This window comes from Bombus huntii, unplaced genomic scaffold (genome assembly GCF_024542735.1).
Source record: "Bombus huntii isolate Logan2020A unplaced genomic scaffold, iyBomHunt1.1 ctg00000064.1, whole genome shotgun sequence".
NCBI lineage: Eukaryota > Metazoa > Arthropoda > Insecta > Hymenoptera > Apidae > Bombus > Bombus huntii.
Window position 1 is genome coordinate 266,935 of NW_026099324.1, and position 22,042 is coordinate 288,976.

Genomic DNA, 22,042 nt, shown 5'->3' on the forward strand with positions numbered 1-22,042 from the left:
GAACAATTGTAATCGAGTTAAGTTATAGAGGCTAAAATATTGGGGGTTTTCCGATGGATTCCAAAGGAAGGACCCGGTGTCCTTTCATCTATATATGTCGGAGATGAAAGAACACCAGAGCCTTTGGAATTTTGGATAATCCCGCAACATTGTAACCTAGAGTCTACTATAGCTGTAATTGAACAATTGTAGTTATTCAATCCGACTGTAATTGGTCGAGAGTTGTGATAATGAGTTGGGCTCGAGGCGACAGTCAGTCGCCGAACGTAGCCGCGGTCACGGAATGAACGCTTTGTCTAACAAAGGTATGGAGTAACTCTATAGCTCTCTTTAAAAGAAATAATCGTGGCGACACACGACAGTAAACATTCCAACGGTCTCTGTCCCGTAGCTCGCCACACGCAGACCCTATTCTTCGAGTAAGATGATTGTCAGATGTCGATGCGTCTCCGCAGTACATGTTCGGCTAGCCCGAGGGCCCGTTATAAATCTTAAGGTTTAGTTAACTAAAGTCCTTCAAACAGACAAACGGTCTTTGTCCCAACTACGGGAAAATAGGGGAGACCTATTTTTCAACGAGCGGGGTCTCCCACTAGCAACTTTCCCTCGAGGGCGGCTAGCATCTTTTTCTAACCACCGATATGGAGATTGACCAATTAGCAGCAACGCCAATTTCCCTTACTTTCTGAACGAAGGCTTTTCTCGACGAATCCGATGATCTCGTATCCTTAGACACACCCCATTATAGTTTTCCTCTGTGGCATCATCGGGACGGGAAAGGCATTCTCGCTCGCGATCTCATTGATGAAAGGAGTAACTCTTTACGACCAGTGAATATTACGCGTCCGACTTAGATTTTGTGAGTACGTTCATCTATCATCCCGTCGACCGCGGATTCGTTATTGAACCTAGGATCATTGTCATTAGTTTCTCGAGTACCTAACTACCGCGGTTACTTGTCCGGTCCTATAATAATCGTATTTGCACTAGTCAATGTCTTCTCTATTGCATAACGACAACGTGTAACCCAAACGAAGATTCGTTTCACGCCCCTAACCCTAATTCTAATGTAAACCCGACATATATTTTGTGGCATACTTGTAAAATCTAGACATCATTCTTTTGATAGCTTTTCATAATTGTATCAGAATTTTAAGATTAATTAAACGAATATTTAATAATAATTTTAATATCGAAAATAACGATTATTATACTACGAATTTTTATATGAATAGAGTATGTTAGAATATGTGAAACATAAGGTCCGGTCAAGTACTAGGAACAAACGAAAAACAGTTTTGTACGAAGAAAAACAAGAAAGATATAAAGAATAACAGGCTTTGTTTTCGAGAAAATTGATCTTGGAAATCTGTTTGAAACATATAAATTTGGTTAGTTACCGATTAAGCAGATGGAAGTTATTTTACGTGCAAAAATAAGAGAAAAATGTGGAATAAAATCTTTCCGTATAAAGCTTCATTTTCAAGAAAAACGAATTTCTTCGTGCTCAGTTGATAACACTGTTCAACACGTAATTTTGCAATCTTCAATTTCTTTTACCATCGTTCCTGGTATGCCATCTACACCAACCGCTTTATTCCGGTTCATCTGAGCTCCGGCATCCAGTAGCGCTTCCTTCGTGATCAAGCCCTCGCTGACACTAATACTCCCGTGGATTCTACTTATATTTCCCCTCGGTCTCGTTAAGAAAAGCTCATCGACAAGGGCTCGAATCAGTTTCCTCGTCTGCCTCTTCTTTTTCCGCAACTCCTGAACCCACTGTACCGCGTCTTCAGTTCCTCACGCCACTGCTCTCTGAGTTCTTCTTCTCGTCGTCATCACCTCCTCCTTTCTTAACTTCATCAACTGTTCATTCCGCCAATAATTATGATTTTTCTTGCCCGTCGGAGGGTAAACCCTTTTTAATTCGGAGGTACATGAGGTTTCCACCGTAACAGCGTACATCGAGCCCTACTGCATAGATGTCCCTCGGTACTTGTTACTAAGCTTTCCTAATTAACCATTGCTACCAGGTGACCCACTTAGCCAGATTGACACATACCATTTCATATTGAATAATACTTTACTTCATGCATGTAGATGGCACCACTCCTTCATGTATCATAAAGCCCCTAAAGAAGGGGCCCGCTTACCAATATGGCAACCGTGTGACACGTGCGCGTCTCATCACGTCGTTCAAACTATTATGTGATCCCTACTTCCTACACTCCACTGCATATAAGCATTTGCATTTGCATTTCCCCTATCCCATCAACTCACAGTTGACCCCAGTGACAAGAAAACCCCACCGTGTCCCAATGAGTGCTACCACCCACATGTACTTTCTTCAATTCATCGATCTACTGATATTCATGTGCCAATCCAGCAGGTATTAACCGTGTCGAAGCCACCCAAAGGGTAGTGTTAGTGTACTATTGTGTTCCATCGTGTGCAATTGCATTCTCTATCATACTTCATAATCTTACAACATTTAAATCTATTATATTAATTATCATCTCGAAGCCAATATTAAATACTGTTGCGTTGTCAATTAATACAAAACCATTCTCGTTATTCAGTTAAAAGTAAAATAAATAACGACTAAAACAAAAACAAAACACGATAAACAAGCTTAGCGTGATGAGTTATTGTTATTAAAGGCGTTTTTAATCTTTCACTTTTTATTTAGCTAAACTTTATTTAGTTACATTTTTTGATTTTCTATATTCTATCCCATATAATGTAGCTTAATGTAAAAAATTCGAATTGTGTCAATTCTTGCCCTAACCATTAATTTGGTAGTTTGTACTTAATTAATTAATTTGTAGTTATGGAGCTATAATAACTCGTCAATAAATGCGAACAACCAACGTCCTTTCGAATTATCTACAACAACGTACTCACGCATATTAAACATTTATGAATACGTTATATACATTAATTTATTACTTTTTAAATTATTTACTGTTTCCTACTAATTCCTTTCCTTTTTAGTTTTGAAAATCAACGATATGTACTACCACTTTCTAATTCTTCCACTGTTTTCCATTATGAACTGACTTTATCTGATGAGTCATTATAGTTCCAAATATATTTATCCTAAGCTATTGTATTTAAATTACTTAAGATTGAAAATAAATTTCTTCTTAAAACTTTATATTTATATAGCTCTTCAATTATATTACGTAGAATACTCCTCCATTATATTACCACTCTTTATTATATTTTATGTAACTCTGGCTTCTTCTAATTCAATTCTAATTTTATTTCCTTTTAAAGTTTTATCATTTAAATTGAAATTCGTAATTGCATTTTCTATAGATATTCGACTTTACCAACTCCTCTTCATATCTTAATTCAATAGTTCAATAATTTATTGCTTTATGTTCTTTGTTATTGTTCACCTCATCACGCCATGATTATCGAGCATTACACTTCTTGTTTCTCTCACATTTAACATTAGATCCTCCAATTATTCCATTTATTTTTGTTCAGCTAGGCTATTACCATTTAATTATACCCAAACATATTGTAACTTACTCACTCGATCATAATCCACGTCGACTCCCTTGTAACATACACCCTGATATTCACTTAATACTATTCCACTCACACCAATTCTCCTATCATCTCATCCCACTTCACACCCCTTACAATTTATCGTAATAATTCATTGCACTTCCCTCTCCCTTTGTAATCCATTGTAACCCATTGCAATTTTCTTGAAATTCGCATAAGCATACTGTATTTTCGACCAGTCGCGGGGAGACGCTTTCGCTAGGAAATTCGCCACGGAAGTCGTAAATTCCCGTTACGATTGTTATAATCGACGCCGCGAACAAATCGATCCCCTGATTTCCGTTGAGATAATAAGGGTGGTTGAGGTGATATAACGCTGCGATTAACAGGATTATAAAATATGTATTTCCAACAACTTTACACAAGATAGTAACGCCGATACGTAAGAGGTAAGTGAAGAATAAATGGATTGCTCTTAGATGAGAGAATCAGTGTAGAGACGATGACTGATCTGAAGACAGAGCTCGAGTCCTAGTAGATATGTTGTCGTAGAGGAAGTCTTGAGGTGTTGAGTATGTTAGAATGGAGAGTTAACTGAACTTCCGCTCTCATGTAATTATGGAGGGAAGCTCGGTTTGTAGGTATTTTTTGAACAAAGGAAGCGGATTCGTTGTTCACACTTTTCGTTATGAAAAGAGAGGGTAACGGTCCGCGATGCCGCTTGATTATAACCCACCTTAATGCATAAAGGTATGAGGAGGAAGCCTCCTACCAACGTGGCTCATGGGTGAACTTGTTCATGGAAAAAACCAGCTTTGTCGTTAGACAAACATTCGTTTTTCCCATTAGGTGACTACCCGCTCTCTCCGTAATGTTTAACAGAGTCTAATAAACCTGGCGAGTTTTCTAAGAACCAGCCATAAACCGAAAACACTTATAGGATTAGAAAATCCTTCCGGATAAGCACATTAACTTGAAAACATGTGCTAACAATTAAACTAAAAAGTTAAGGTTTATGGTGGGTCCTTAGGTTTATTGAGGACCGGAATGACGGTACGTGGACCATAGGCTGCCAGGCATTGTCGTGCCCAGTTTCGACAATCTTTGTTTATTGACGATCGGACGAAACACGTCGTCTCCATGTTTTGCGTAGCGCGTATCCAAAGATGGGAAAGTCCCTGAGCGAATTATATACGCTGTGCCGCAAGGATTTCGATACAAACGGTCATACAAAATCGCCTGATACGCCGTAATCAGGAAAACGTATCTTCTTTAATTGTAATACGGATGTATCGGACTTGACGATGTCGCGTAGCTCGGTGTCGTTTTCTTGCGCTGCGGCGAGAGTTTTATGGTCCACAGATTTTCCTATCGCTTCGATGCCAGATAGAGCGTCGGTTACATTATTGTCCAAGCCTTTAATGTATCGGATGTCGGTCGTGAACTGTCCGAAGTAGTCAAGATGGCGAAATTGTCGCGGCGAACATTTGTGTAGATATTGATTGAACGCGCACATGAGGGGTTTGTAATCGGTTTATATCGCGAAATTTCTCCCTCCTACGGCTTATCTAAAACGTTTAACTGCGGTGTACAAAGCAAGAAGTTCGCGGTCATATGCTCTATATTTTTTTGCTGCGCGGAGGTCAAGGATGTTGTAACGAATCTTAGCGGCAGCCATTTGTCGTTCACGCGTTGATGTAATACTGCTCCTATGGCGTAATCCGATGCGTCTACCGCGAGGCTGACGGGCCCGCCTGGTATCGGATGTGCTAGTGTCACACGCTCAGTAATGTCACATGTTAAGAAGCAGTAATAGGGTGAACAAAACATACTGCATGCCACAGCTATCATAACCTACATACTGCATGCCACAGCTACAATAACCAGATAGTAACGGAATAGCCGCCTCTGATATACACCCGGCGATAATCCCTACAGGGGGACTAAAACCTCAGCATAAAAACCTTTCTAAATTAGAGCTCGATATCTTTTTTATTATAGCACTCTGAACCGTCACTATTTTGGATTCATACAATAAATTTTACTACTGTTAGGTAGACGATACATTGACACTGTACATGTGAATGTGTGTGTAAGCGTCGGAGAGCGTCCAGGTCTCAGTTGAGACAAATGACGATTCGAAGCTGTTAGAAGAATCTGGTGGGGTCGGTTGACAACAAGCGTGCGTACAAGAAGGTTATCGAGGTCTTCGGAGTGTAATATATATCGGAGATGAAAGAACACCGGAGCCTTTGGAATTTAGGATAATCCCGCAACATTGCAACCCACAGCCTACTATAGCTGTAATTGAACAATTGTAGTTATTCAATCCGATTGTAATTGTTCGAGAGTTGTGATAATGAGCTTGGGCTCGAGGCGACAGTCAGTCGCCGAACGTAGCCGCGGTCACGGGATGAACGCTTTGCCTAACAAAGGTATGGAGTAATTCTATAGCTCCCCTTAAAGGAAATATTCGTGGCGACACGCGACAGTAAACATTCCAACGGTTTCTGTCCCGTGGCTCGCCACACGCAGATCCTATTCTTCGAGTAAAATGATTGCCAGATGTCGATGCGTCTCCGCAGTACATGTTCGGCTAGCCCGAGGGCCCGTTATAAATCTTAAGGTTTAGTTAACTAAAGTCCTTCAAACAGACAAACGGTCTTTGTCCCAACTACGGGAAGATAGGGGGGGGGGCATATTTTTCAACGAGCGGCGTCTCCCACTAGCAACTTTCCCTCGAGGGCGGCTAGCATCTTTTTCTAACCACCGATATGGAGATTGACCAATTAGCAGCAAGGCCAATTTCCCTTACTTTCTGAACGAAGGCTTTTCTCGACGAATCCGATGATCTCGTATCCTTAGACACACCCCATTATAGTTTTCCTCTGTGGCATCATCGGGACGGGAAAGGCATTCTCTCTGGCGATCTCATCGACGAAAAGAGTAACCCCTTACTACCAGTGAATATTACGCGTCCGACTTAGATTTTGTGAGCACGTTCATCTATCATCCCGTTGACCGCCGATTCGTTATTGAACCTAGGATCATTGTCATTAGTTTCTCGAGTATCTAATCACCACGGTTACTTGTCCGGTTCTATGATAATCGTATTTGCACTAGTCAATGTCTTCTCTATTGCATAACGACAACGCGTAATCCAAGCGAGGATTCGTTTCACGCCCCTAACCCTAATTCTAATGTAAACCCGACATATTTATTCATACAATGTATGCTACTCGTTCTTTTTCCCTTGTTTGGTTTGAAGATCATCAGCGTATGCTAACACTCACATATTATATTACTCCTCCTTTTACTTATTCACCGCTATCCATCATAGACACCATCACCAATGAGCCGTTAATGCATCACACACTTTTTTATCCTACGCTGCTGCTGCTGTACTCGAGTTAATTTAACAGCTATTCCCCTACAACTTATCATGCCAATATTGACCGCCACGCTTCATGTTTCTCCCACTTTAATTGTACTCAAACGATCATATGATTATAATCCTTGTCGCCTCCATATGCATACACTCTGATATCGTCTCAATATTATTCCACTCACACCCCCTTGTAATTCACCACAATCCTTAGCAATCCTGCTTGCATTTTCACACGCATGTATCATCGTATATTGTCAAACACCTAGCTAGCGAGAGCGATCCACCAACATGTCCGCTCTCAATTGCGTCGCGAACCAGACTTCCGTCTATAACCTACATTCACCTTAACATGTGACTCGTAGTTATTCATTTGTTATAGTTCCCGAACCGTAATTACACTTTATTTCAATTCCTATCCTAGTCAAATTCTAATTTCTATTTCCTTTAATTTAGCCAATAGATTAACTTAATATTAATTTAGCTCACTTTAACTTCAATTAAAATCCACTAAACGCTTACTCACTCAATAACATTAATTGTTATATCGATTTTAGCCCCGCTACGCCTTCCAATTTAGCCTGTGACTTCTTGCATCCGTTAAACCCTCTCATCTTATTCAAGTCAACAATAAACTAAAATCACTGTACGTACCCACGACACCCTAATTCATCTCAAATGGGAATTATCCATCACTATCTAGCTCGTTAAAAATTGGTATTTCTCATGTTTCCTTTAAACTAATTCCACCCACGATATGACACATCTACCCCTAACCAACTACTATTACAACTAGCCTTATGCTCACGAGCTGGAGCTCGCGGCAAACACGTCCGCAAGCAACGACGTCTCGAGTCGAACTCCAGTTTTGCTGCTAATTAAACTCGGTTGTCTGATTTCTAAGATTTTATGTGTTTTACACGATACGTCGATCTGCACATTTTTCCTAATGATAATGATATAATGATTTCCTGTCTGTAAGGGTACGAACGTCAATTCTTCCAACTTGAATACAGCAGTTGGGCAGGTTTTGACTGTCTGTTGATTATTAGTTAATTCGATTCTACATTCAGGTGAACTGATTCTACTGTGACTTGACTGAGTTCCCTTACAAATGTCGATGATTGCCGTTCGTTTATATTTGTTTAAGTAGTGGCTATCGACAAAGGTGTATCGTTCTAAGCTGATTAGTATCAGTTTCTACTACAGGTGCGATAAATACAGAGTTTTGCTTGAAAGGTATCGGATAAATTTTTGTTATTTTCCATTCGTTGTCTTCTGAAAACAATACAGTTATCGTATATATGAGTTTGTTATCATTTGTCCATAATTTTAGTTTACTTAGATCTAGAATTAGTAGAAAGTTTTGAACTGAAAGATCGATATGATTACTCATAAAGTTTTGCTTCGTTATTTGGTCGAGTGTTGTTAAGAATTGTTTAGGTTCCATAATTTGCGGGTTTATGATTCCTTGTTTTCCTGATACTATAGTGTTAAAAATTTCGTCGATGTTAATATGGAGCTTCGATATGGTAGATTCAGTCTGAATTAGTAAAGAGATCAATATTTCGTTTTTCTCGTTATGGTTTTCAATCTTGCGTATGACGTTGCTAACGTTTTCGAGTTGATTCGTCTTAGCATAGTCTAGCACGCGTTTGATAAGTGCGGTTTGATTACTGAGGATCGTTTTTATTTTATTGTTGGAGTCAAATAATGTGTAGAGGATGAGTCGAGTTCGTGATGATTGTGGTTGGTGGCTGTAGATGTCGCTGCTGGGGGCACTGCTATATTTTCTTCCTAATTAGAATCGTGGAATAAAAATCGGACTTCGGTCGCCGGGATTCGATCCCGCGTTCCGAAAGTTCGTAACCTTTTTTTTTTTTTTGTACGTGGAGAAATCCTCATGGACACTCCGCTGCTGCAATAATCGCGTAACAGCAGAGTAGTGTCGGACTCCTACCGACTAAAACTCCACGATGACCATCTTATGCGCGTGACAGGGGTGCTCCAGGAACCTCTTATGAATTAACTTCAGTTGCACCCCCTTCTCGCGTTCTCTTGTTCGAGCCGGCTATTGAGTAGGCGTTAGGGGGAGGTCGTTGCCCCTAGCCCTGTCACTTCTTCTGGTCGTAGTCCGTTGGGGTGGTGGCGGGGCGGCTCTGGGTCGTCTGACTGCCATCCTTCTCCATCGTCTTATCCAGCAGGGGTGAGAGTTTTTTTTTCTCTCCCTTTCCGCTCGCTCCTTCGCGAACATAACTCGCTCGCAGAAGAGGCGGACGGCCTCGTATTCCTGTGACCCTCTCAACATCGCTTCTACAATCACTGAGGGTGTCAACGTTTCTCCTATGGCGTGCCGCAGGGTGTAGCAGGGCAGCTCCCACGCCGGACAGAGCTCCAGGGTGTGCTGCGCTGTGTCCCTGCCCTCTCCGCAGTGGTGGCAGATGTCTGTCGTCTCTCGCCTTATTCTCTTCAGGAACTCGCCGAACACGCCGTGTCCGGTGAGTACTTGTGTCATCCTGAATGTGAGTGGGAGGCCGTGGCGGCTCCTCCATGCCTCCCAGTTTGGTAGGACCGCAACCGCGCCTCGGTGTTCGCTTCTCCCGTTGATCAGTTGGGATCGCCACAGGTTCCATGTGTCCTCCTCGGCGGTTCCTGTGTCGTTTGGAGCCGCCTGCTCGGTGGGGTCTTCTCCCGGATGCCATTCTCTCCGGCGGGTGTATCTCTTTTTGAGCGCCAGCGCCCGCAGCTCCCACGGGGGGGGGGGACGTGGCTAGGGTGGACGCCGGCGCGTGAGACACCGTCCGGTATCCCCTAATGATTCTGATGGCGGTCACTCTGTGCAGCCTTCTCAGGAGCAGAATGCTGCGACGGCTTGCCATCAGGTCGTCCGTCCATACTGGGGCCCCGTACATCACTCGTGACCGAACGATGCCCTCGTAAAGTCGGTGCACCGCGTCTCCGGCCCCGCCGATGTTCGGTAGTAGGCCGCACAGGGCATTGGCACGGCAGCCGCTGACTTCGGGATCAGTGAGTCGAAGTGCGGCTCGAACGTCCACTGGCTGTCGATGGTGAGTCCCAGATACTTCATCTGTGATCCCACCCGGGCGGATTTACCTGCCATGTTTATGCATAGGCCGGGCGGTGGTGTCCCTCGCCTCTTCCTGTCAAAGAACCAGGTTGCCTCCGACTTCGCCGGGGAGACTCTCAGGCCCAGTTCGTTCACGGCACGGATCGCACAGGCAGTTGCGATTTCGCCAATGCGCAGCGTCTCGTGCCAGCCACGACCCTCGACCAGGATTAGGGTGTCGTCCGCATAACATATCATGGCCGCGCCTGGGGGTAGCGGGCATCGCAGTACCTCGTCGTACGCAACGTTCCATAGTATGGGGCCCAGCACCGAGCCCTGCGGGACGCCACGCTCGATGGATCGCTTTTCCTCTCCTTCCTAACTGGTGTAACACACCCACCTGTCGTCGGGGTAGGCTCGGATCAATCGGACGCGGTAGTTGGGAACCTCGAAGTGCTCCAGGGCCGTCACTATCCTGTCCCATGGCATGGTGTTGAACGCGTTGACGATGTCCAGGGAAATCACCAGCGCCACGCCTTTCCGGGAGACCATGTCCTCCGCAATCGCTCGTACGCGTCTGACCGCGTCAATCGTCGAGCGCCCCTTCCGGAAGCCGTACTGGCTTTCGTGCAAATCTGGCACTTGGCCCGCTATGTGTCGTTCCAAGCGGGCGGCGACTACCCTCTCGAGTAGTTTGCCGACCTCGTCCAGTAGGCATATCGGCCGGTACGCTGACGGCGAGGTCGTCGGTCGGCCCTCTTTATGGAGCAGGACCAGTTTCGTCGTCCGCCACGCCCGGAGGCAGACTCCCTCCCTCATGCATCTTGTGAAGAGGTGCCGGAGTCTGGGGAACATGACCCCCATCACTTCCCCCCAGATCCGGCCAGGGATTCCGTCCGGGCCCGGTGCCACGTTGCGGGAGGTCATTCTTCTGGTAGCCTCCCATATCTCCTCCTCCGTGACTTCCCAGTCGTCCCTCCATTCCAGCGGTCGTGTCGTTTCCTGTGGCCGTTCCACCGCTCTGTTTTCTTGTGGTGGAAAGAGCGTTCCGGTGATCCGCGTCAGCAGCGCAGGTTCCATTTCCGCCGTTGTCAGGGTGCCCTTCGCGCGTAGTTTCTGTGTCACTGTATGCCCTCCCCCATGGGTCCGACTCGACTGTTTCGACCAGTTCGGACCAGGCACAGTCCTTCGCTTTTTTAATTTCCCTTTGTAGCGAGCACCGTAGCGCGCGGTACGTCCGGTAGCGCAAGGAGACTTCTTCTTCGTCGCGTCGTCGCCAGCGGCGGGCCCTTAGGTACTGTCTTCGGGCCCGGACACATCTCGTCCTCAGTTCCGCGATGTCGGGGTTCCACCAGTAAACTGCTCTGCTTCGCACCGTGCCAGGTGTGGCCCGTGGCATGGATGCGTCGCAGATTGCTGTCGTGGCTTGGCGGAGGTTCTCGGCCTCCTCTTCCACGTCTGCTTCGGTCGTCGTTGTCGAGGCCTCCCAGCTCCAAGCTGTTGCTATAGCAGCCGCCCGGAGTAGATCTTCATTCCTTTCTTTTATTTTCCATCTGGGCGGTGGGCGCGCGCGCCTCCCCCTCGGCGGGCCGTGCCCGTCGTTTGTCGTCGGCATTCCAGGTCCAGGTGCGTCCACCTCCATGAATATGTAGAGGTGGTACGACAGCGTCTCGACCCCTTCGGCCACTCTCCAGCCTGAGATCCGCCTGAATGCCTCGGGCCCATGTTATGTCAAAAATGGGCTCCCTCTGCACGTCACGCAGGTACTGGTCGAGCCCCTGTTCACTAACAGAAGTCCAAGTCCCGCGGCCCAGTTTGATAGCGTGCGGCCGCGCGCGTTGGTCCTGGCGTTCCCCCATTCCGTGGAGTGAGCTTTGAAGTCTCCCAGGACGAGCACTTGTCGGGGGAGTCGTCGCCTAACGCAGTCGCCAACTCCGTCTAGGAATTCCTCGAACGCTGCCCGTCCGCTGTTAGGTGACACGTACACCCCCACCACCATCATCCCTGCCCACTCGACCGCGGCGTATCCGTTGCCGCGTTCCAGCAGGGCTCCGTGGATGAACGCCCCGGGCGTTGATGTCCAGGTGACGGCAACCATTCCGTCCGTGTCTCTGACCCACTCCGGGGCATCCAGAACTCTGTATGGTTCCGCCACCACCGCTAGGGCGACCGTGCTCTCCCGGATGGTTTGGTGGAGCAGGTCTTGTGCTCGCCTTGATCTTCGCAGGTTAGTCTGGAGGATGCGCATTCTCAGTTCTTTCCTTGTTTGTGGCTTCCTCCGTGCCTACCTCCTTGTTCGCGGGCTTAGGGTCGCTTTGCGACGGGGAGCCTTTCTCGCTGCCTCATGCAGCCGTGGATCCGCGGGCGGCTCCTTTCGTTCCTTTCTTCGAGGGGGCGCAGGCCGGTCCCCCCATCCTGTGCACCGACGGTGTTCCAAGCGCCTCGCAGAGCAGGCATTTCGGGCTCGCAGTAGTGCATGCTCTCGCCTGGTGCCCTGGTTCGTCGCATCTGAAGCACAGGTGCCCTTGTCCTCCTTGGCGGTGCAGGTCTTCCCCGTGTGTCCTATCCCAAGGCACCTGTAGCACTGCAACGGTATCCGTTCGATGGCTTCGACCTTCGCCGTCGACCAGCCTATGGCGACCTTTCCAGCCTGGGCCAGTTTCCTCACTGCACTGGCAGGGCCTCGTATCCACACGGTGCCAAGTCCGTTCCGGACGGGGCGGATTTCTCCCAGCCGGATGTCCTCCGGCTTGCAGCCGCTCTTCTTCGCCAGGGTGTTCTGGATTTCCGCCTTGGTGGCCGCTATGTCTATCAGGGACACCCTTGCCTCCGCGGCTCGGAAGGGTGTCGCCACGCGGACCTCGTTCGGGTCCAGAGCCCGCGTCAACTGTGCTGCGAGCGCTGCGGCCTTCTCCCTTCCCTGGTCCTCGGGGACCTCTAAGATGACGCCTCCGGCGATGGTCTTCCGCATTCTCATCGTGTTGATGCCGAGCTCGGTCAGGGAGACACTGTCCTTGGCCGCAGCCAGCACCTCCGCGTAGGATTGGCTCGATTTGTCCGTCAGGGTGATTGTTATCGCTGACGTTCGCGGTAAGCGCGGGAGGGGCCCCCTGCCCCCCCCCTCTTCGTGCGTTCTCCAATCCACTCTCCGGAGTTTCCCTCTGTCTCTCCGCCCGTGTCTCGGGGATCAGCTTCGCCGGCTGCTTCTTTCCTGCCTCCTTCTTCTTTCCGCTTCTTTTCCTTTCAACCGTCTGCCATTCGATGACAGCTGTTCGGCCTCCCTTGGGCGCTGGGGCGTTTGGGGCTCCAGGCTCCATCCCTCTCGTGTTCGTGGCAGGAGCGACCTCCTTTCCTTCTCCTTTTTCTATTCTCTGCAGTCGTTTCTCCAGTCGGTGCAGCAAGGATCTCATCTCCTCTGCATGGTGTTTGACTGCAGCGAGACGCGCCCTGTAGCTGCCCTCATCCGCGGTGGGGCGCGAGGCCGGCTCTTTTCGGAGTTCCTCTACCGCCGCCTCCAGTGTTGCTATGCGTCTTTGCGCTATAGCGAGTGCGTCGGTGACAGGGTCCGTTCTCCTCACTATTTCGGTCACGCCCGCGGTGATGGTTCTCGCCGCCTCCTTCAGGGTTTTCACCTGCGTGCCCTTGTGGTTGCCGGGTGCCTCGGCAGCCTTGGCCACCTCGGCGGCCCGGCGAATCAGTTCGGCTCCTATGTCCGCCGTTGTGGCTGTTCTCATTTCTTCAGCCGGGTCCGCGGGGAGTTCGGGGGATTCGTTGACCTTCTTTCTCTTCGCTCGGGGTGCTTCTCTGGCGGGGATTTCCTCCTCCTCTGTTGTTTCCTCAGTCCATATTCCCTCCTTGTCCAGCCTGAAGCGGGAGGGTCCCTCCTTTGGCGGCATCGCCTTCGTCATGCTCCTGGTGCTGACGTGTGGCAGCTCCGGAGCCAGTTCCGTTTCCCTCCGTCCCCTAGCGTTTTCCTCTACCTCCTTCCCTTTCGCCATGGTTGCGCCTGTTTCCCCGTTGGGCGGGAAATGTCGCTCGGTCAGCACTTGCCACTCTGCCAGTCGCTGTCACTTTCAAGTGGCCCGCGCAACGCGCTTCGGCGCACGCGCCAATATGGCTGCGTCTGGGTAGTTTCTCGGGTAGCCCGTGTAGCGGCGCTGTTGTCACGCGTCCTAATATGGCTACTCCACCGTCCTAACCTCACACTTGGTTGGTTTTGCTTTAACTCCTTGTCCAAGCCACACTTCCCGTATCCACACCCGCTTTGCGTTCACAGGCACTAGTCCTCCACTCTGGTTACCTCCCTTGCCCAAGCTCTCCAGTTTTCCGGAGATTTCGATTACGCTCGCAGCTCCGTCCTCTCTACGTCTGCCTCCCATATATCCCCCCACTACTTTCCCCGAACGTTCGTAACCTAATGCGTTAACCACTGCGCTACCGTCGTCCGTTAGTTGTTTATGTCAATTAGCGGTATTTGTGCTGTGTCGAGTGCCGCTACAAATGTATCAATATTTTCGTTAATGAGTTCTAGATCTTTTTCGAGGAGAGTTCCGAATAGAGTTTTAGATTCTGAGCCTATGACGTTGAGCAGTCCGCGTTTGCTTCTATAATGTAATGCGTATAATATGAAAAAATATATGAAATATCCAAGGTATAGTTTTATTAAACTTACTTTTTATAATGCTTCGTAGATAAAACAATTTTCTATCCAGATTCCACTTTCTGAATTATATTTTCGAAAATGCTCGATAAGGAGTACAATTTTCTACCCAGGTTGTACCTTTCTAATTATATCTTCCAAAATTCTTGATAGGTCGCTCATTTTCCTTACTCTGTCAACTTATCGAGAAAAATGTTACAATTAACTCGTATAATTAACAGACTGTGTGCGTGTTTGTGTGTATAGAGAACAATTTATTTATAGATGGAATAATTCGTATAATACGCAAAATAAATCATTTAGAAGGCTGGAATATGTGTTTTTGAAACAATTAATTAAGTCGAAAAATATTTCAAACGAGATATAATTATGAAAAAAATAATAATTAAATGTATGTAAATGTATGTAATAATAGTTAAATGTATGTAAATGTAATAATTAAATGTAATTAGTTGTGAAAAAAATAATAATAAAAAATAAATGTAAAAAAAGAATTAAATGTAATTAGTTTCTTTTTACGCACGCGATATTATTGGCGATATATGAAGGTCAACTTTATTTTTTTAAATAGACATATTTATACGTATATTTATAGATATAAATACATATATTATATAGATATAATAGTATATATAATATATATAATAATATATATGTCGAGTCTGAATCTCCGAGTCCGAGCTCGAGGCGCCCTCCCGGGGAGGGCTCGCGGGAGGTAGCGGTTCTGCGTTGAAGTTCTCCATCGTCCGGTCGCGCGTGGGGTACCTTTATTGTCGATAGTTACACTAGTGACGAGGGCCTCAGGCTTGATAACGAATCCGTGACCAACGGGAGGACAGGTTCCCTTGCTCTAACTCACACGTGCACCACCCCCTGCTCGTAAGGCACTCGACTTCCTTCACCGATCAGCTCTCTAGCAAGACTGCTCGTCATCCCAACGACGCCACCGAAACAAGACTCCGGTCGAGTGTCTCAGTACACACGATCCTCCGATCGACGTACGATTGCTATCGGTTTGGATACTTGCGATTGTTTCGTTATGGCTATATTAGGCTCTAGGTTGCAAGGTTAGGGTGTTGTCCTGAAGTTCCAGAGGGGCCCCGGCGTCCTTTCGTCTCCGACTCGGCCATCCTGACACTTACACGTCCTCGTGTGTGGCCTGCTGGCTTAGTCTACCCGTCGGGGCTTCCACCACGTAGGCATCGACCCGGCGCTCGTCCTCGGGGCAATGTTTTTCTTCTCGCCGCGATGGACAGCGAGACGCGATGTGTCCCGGCATGTGGCAGTGAAAGCACAACGCTTTTGGTGGTGCAGCCGGTCGGCTTTCCTCCGGGCGTCGGGGGTCCTTCTTCGGTTCCCACTTCGCCCTCTTGCGGCATTCGAATGTCGGATGTCCGTAAATACCGCAGTGGCCACACCTGGTCCAGGGGGCGGGTGACCTGCCTCGTTTGTTTCCGAAGCTCGCTAATGACCTACACGACGGGGGCGTTGGCCACTTCGTGTATAGGAAGGGCTTCATTTCTCTTTGGAATTGTTTCACCGACGTGATGTCACTCGTGAGCGCTAGTCGCTTAAAACGTTCATCGCGCGAGCCCAGCAGATGGAGGGCGGTGGCGGCGAGTACCTCTTCCCTGGTTGAATTTCGCCACTTCGACCCCAGGAGGGTGATGATACGATTTCCGTACGCTCCTGGTGTTTCGCCGTCCTGCGGTAGTTCCTCGGCTACCTTGATTAGCGACGCGACCGAAGTGCGCGGCGAATTGTTCCTTAAAATCTGGCCAGGTGAGCTCGTCGCCGTTCATTATCTGCGTAAGCCAATACGCTGCCGGACCCTCTAGGGCACGGTTTAGGGCAGAATACAGTGCGCTGTTTTTCAGGGGGTGGTCCCTCATGAGCAGGCCAACGGCTGTGCACCAGGCGGCTGGATCTGCGTCCGCGGCTTCGGGGTTGAAGCGCGGTAGCGATACCCAGGTTGCCCGGTGTCCTTTCTTCTTCTTCTTCTTCTTCTTCTTCCTCTTCTTCTTCCCTAGCGACCGCTTTAGTGCGCGCACGATATTCTTACGATCCCGTGCCGACAATGTGTGTTCGGATGCCACTTCTGATGTCGAGTCTGAATCCGAATCCGAGCTCGAGTCACATTCCGAGTCCGAGCTCGAGGCGCCCTCCCGGGCAGGGCTCGCGGGAGATTGCGATTCCGTGTTGGAGTTCTCCATCGTCCGGTCGCGGGTGGGGTACCTTTATTGTCGATAGTGACACTAGTGACGAGGGCCTCAGGCTTGATAACGAATCCGCGGCCAACGGGAGGACTATCATATAAAAAGCAACAGGATACACGAAATAATATAATTCTGACTAGGACAACATAAACGCAAGAAGTGTTGATATTGAAAAAAATATTTAATTTTGTATATAAATATTTTCATATTTAAAAAAGTTTCCGGAAGCAGGAAGATTTACAAACAAATAATATCATAAACCGAATGTTTCATGATCCTTTTCTAATTAGAGTGTGTGACAGCATGTAAGAACGTTTCTTAAAAATATGACTTATTGCAATTACTTAATCGCAATTATAAACGATTAAGACCTTCTCACAACGAGGCAATCTATCCAAAGTATAAAACTCGTTACACTTGATGAGAAAACAAATCTCTACTTAGGTTTCATTTCGTTTCATCGCGTTCATAAAAAGTGAATTTGTATGAACCCATCGTGCAATTTACTAATTAGGACCGTTGATCTCGCTGCAACATAGATGGATAGAAAAAAGCCATTTAAAATGATACAACGTCGGGAAGACAATTATGAAAATTATAAATGGAACACAAGATAAAATTGTTTAAGATTAATTCTTCTTTTTTTTTTTTTTTAATCACGAGTGTTTGCAAACGAAGTTTCAATCTGTTTACAATGATAGCAATGAGAGGAGGATGTCTATGAAAGTTATAAATGCGATATTGAATAACATTTCTGCGAGTGGGTTTGTTTTTCGCTACAAATGTTTTTTAAACGAATCTGCAATCTGTTGGAAACAACGGAACAGTAACGGGACGACTGATAGGGAAATAAAAAAGATCGCGTTTTATTTGAACAGACAAATCTTTGAAATCTATTCGAAAGTCTATTTGAAATGGTACGAGCTCGAAAAGAACGGTGAATACTATAGAAGAAGGATTAATTAAAATTCTTATTAATCTGTACGCTTTGTATATTAGATACCTTGATCGATGCCAAGATAACAAATTATTATACAAAACAGTGAAGTATCCACGTCTGACATTAATATTGAGTATTACCATTACTGTAATTTAATTTTTAACCGATCCTGAAAATTTCTTAGAACGTAAAAAGTACAAAATGTTACTGTGCATTTCAAGATTAAATGCACTGTAATTTAGAAACAGTTATGAAGCGGAAACAAATAATTTATTCAGAATAAGAATTCTACGTAATCATGTTAAAAAAAAACGTACTTATAACGCGTTTAAACTCCAAATATGTAAAGACAATAAGGGAAAAAAATTAAACGAAGAATCGTATTTTTTGTAAATTCACACAAGATTTTATCAAAAAAAAAATTGGCCTGTACCAATATTTTTATTTGTCGTTACAAGTTACGAGGGTATTAAAAAATTGGCCACGAATGGACCAGAGATAAGAATTTATCAGACTTGCTCTCGTAAGTTTCAAGACGTTGCATCGGATATTCTTGAAAATCTTTGGACAATGGCCTCGATATTTCGCAGCTTCTATCCTCGAAGCGGAAGAACTCGGCGTTAAAAGCGACAGTACTGGAGAAACTCGGTGACCGCGAGCCTTTCACGCTCTCGACAGATTTCTCATCCCTCGTAATCCTTCCACCCTCGTATTGCGATTTGTTGCTTCCAACGAGGCGACACCTTGTCTTGTGATTTCCTTTTTCGTCGCGTGAAACACGACCGAACACTTGTTCAAACACACAATTCATATTTATCTAACTCGACAAAACGCCGTGTCATTGAAACAATAGCATTCTTTGGCTTTTATGTAAATTCCAATAAATTATGATAATGTTCGTGGAGACATTATTGCTACCTATTTTATCTGTCGTGATCCAAATTGATTTGTGGTTACGTATGTATATATATATATTTGTATTTTCTTTTGTTCTTTCTTTTTAATTTATGTGATCTGAGAATTACATTTCTGAGAGTTCGGTGAAATTCGATGCTTTATTTTTATCAGTAGAATCTTCCTTGTCATTGTCAGAGCGCAGACGTTTACGCGTTTACGGAAAGTTTAAGGATACAAAAATACAGAAAAATGTAGAAAGTATGCAAGAATATGTAAAATATCGAAAGTACAGTACTTCTAATAATACTTAGTAGCATGCTTACAAACAAATTTCTTTTGTATTTCTTGAAATTGCGTAAAGATTCGCGTTAATTATCGGATTTTTGTCCTGTTTTATCTGCTTTTTTTATTCGCAACTTATATGAGATATGAATTAATATTCAACGACGTGCGCTCTGTGCCACGAAATGAATTATCTCGCGTTAAGACTGCGGCAATTCTTACGTTTGATATTTCATTTAACGAACAGCCGCGCGTTCCTGAGTTTAAAAACCGCCACTCTGAACTTACGCTGAGAATAATATCAGGAAAAGCGAACGAGAGATGATTAGAAAGAAAATGCGAGGAGCAGTGAGGGGGATATTACTAGACTGCGCTTTTTTGTGCAAGTATAGCAGGATGTTTGGGAGTGTAAAATTTTAACGAATGCGTATAATATGAAAAAATATATGAAATATCCAAGGTATAGTTTTATTAAACTTACTTTTTATAATGCTTCGTAGGTAAAACAATTTTCTATCCAGATTCCACTTTCTCAATTATATTTTCAAAAATGCTCGATAAGGAGTACAATTTTCTACCCAGGTTGTACCTTTCTAATTATATCTTCCAAAATTCTTGATAGGTGAAACAATATTCCACCGACGATTTACTTTTTTAATTGTATCCCCAAAAATATGGACCTGCTTAACGTTTAGATATTATTATTTTTTTCGTTGTTACTTGATACGGCTAGCAATTAAATAGTGAGAATAAGAAGAATTGGAAGTGCCATTTTCGAAAAAGAATTTTGTTTTTCCTTGAAGAGGTTGTTTGTATGAAGGTTAATATCACTAAATATGAAGGGAAGTGTAATCATAATAATTCGTACAGTTTTTAACGTTTCAGTTTACACGTTTTTACGTGATATAGGTTGTGTATGATGTATGTTATACGATTAGTTCCCTAAATTAGACTGTGTGCACCATGTGCCAGCAAACTCCCTCGATCGTGCTTGAACATGTGCGTAGATAAATCTGCCTCAATTATCCCATCAGATAAGAAAATCTCTACTGACCTTCTTAAGCAAACTACATAATGGACTTACATATCTTCTCTTAAGATATAAAGAAGATATTTTTTTATCGTTAATTAACAGATCTTTGAAACGATAGAATAGAGATATCGTAAAATTATATAAAGTATTATAATATGCGTAATAAATAAGTATCGTTATATTTTTCTAATAAATAACATTCCCATAAACAAACAATTTCTCATAAACAGTCGTTTCCCAGAAAACTTTAGTTTCGATACTGGCAACTTTATCTACTTCCGCTCTTCAATTATGAAGGATTAATCTTTACGAAACTTTTGGAACGGCTGAAGATTTCTCACGATGAAACGCGACGAATTCGATACAAACTACGCGGAAATAAAGACAGCTGCGATGGAGGATCGCGGGATTGATATTAATTAATTAATCTGTGGCAACCATTATATCGATTCGTTACGTTATTGCGACAGGCCACGCAACATTTTATTGCTTCTGTTTCTACAATTTAATTACAAAGTATTCAATTTCCCGTTATAAACAAGGAAAGGACTGCAAGTTTGTACAGCTTTTATCAAGATTACGTGCCATTGAACATATCGATTGATTGACTTCTCATGTTTCGTATTAATCGACATCCGATATAGCTATGGGACCAGGAATATTGAAATATTGGGAAGTCAGTTATATTCAGGTGTTCTATAGATTTGACGTATAAGCCTTGTAACATGTACTTCTTCATCAGACGTTTACGAGATACTGAACGATGGCTACACTTGTAGTATCCAAAAATTTTACGTCGATTTATAATCGAAGATTCGATCAAACTATAGATAGATTTGAATATTCTACGAATTGAATTTAATATTAAGAATTTTAGTTGTATAGATCATCGACGAAAGTCTGTTACACGGACCCTTTCAACAGTTCTATACACACTTCTATTATATATTTTATTTTTTAAAAATAACGCTTTGGCATGATCAAGGATCGGAAGTATAAAAAATAATTGTGACAATTCGAGCAGTGAAAGCCTCTAGAGTAACATTATATTGGTCTCTATAGCGACATTGTGGTACCGTGTCATTTTCAAAGTTCTCAGAATTGGTACTGTATCCGATTTCAATGTTTAATATTCTTCCCGGTTCCTGGAAGAATTTCTTCAAAACTACGTTAACCCATGAAGAATCAACCAACAGTTTCTCATAATGCCGTTTTATCCACATCCTTTGAAACTCATGAAATTGTAGAATCCAGATAGAAAAAGTAGAGACGAGGTAAACGCGAAGCTCATCCTTGGAATTGCTTGTCGTGGTGATAATGTTAACAAATAGAATTCGATAACGCAAATTCATTGGGGAAAAGGTGACAGATGAAATTCGCTAACGCAACGTTGCCCGTTAATGGGCTAAGAATTACGCTCCATTTGATCGCTCACTGCATTCTTCGAAACGACCCTCGTAATCCATAGGCTCGTAAACGGCTTCCGTAACCGTAACGAATTTCAATCTTGTTCACGGATCTCTGACCGCTCGTTTCGAGGGTAACGAGGGGGTTGCGTGTTCACGTGCGTGCAACAGAAGGTGTTATCGTGATTGTAAGGCGTGCTGGAGCAGATAAGTCCAATATGCTCGCGGAAATCGTCGAGATTCATTGCCCAAAGCTGGCTGATAGTCGAAATTAACTTCGCCTCGTCCGATTTCCGCGTTCACATCGCTTTCACGATGGTTAGGCGTTTCTTCGTTCGTTTCTAACGCTGAGTTTTCCCGTGTCGCAGTCAACCCATATTTGGATGTGTGTTCACGTTGCACAGAAAATGTGGTCGGGGGTTGAAACGCGGACAGAATGGAAAACGGACTATGGGAAACGCCGAGAAAGAGGCGTCGATGAGTTGAAGACACGCCGATGCCGAAGTACACGTGTATCTCGCGTCTTATAGCGAAGGAAGGATACGTGTGAAATTTTAGAAAATATTGGCTGGAAAATGTTCTAACGGACATTGAAGAAACGAATTTAAATTGTAAAAAGAAAAAGATGGTAGCCTAA

General features: G+C 44.8%; 1 protein-coding gene across 1 annotated transcript; it reads right to left on the reverse strand.

Moving 5' to 3' along the window:
• Positions 1 to 11,697: 11,697 nt before the first annotated feature.
• Positions 11,698 to 12,219, reverse strand: LOC126876085 (uncharacterized). The gene has a single exon (XM_050638993.1). The coding sequence runs from the start codon at positions 12,217 to 12,219 to the stop codon at positions 11,698 to 11,700; it is 522 nt and encodes a 173-aa protein (XP_050494950.1).
• Between the last annotated feature and the right edge of the window lie 9,823 nt (positions 12,220 to 22,042).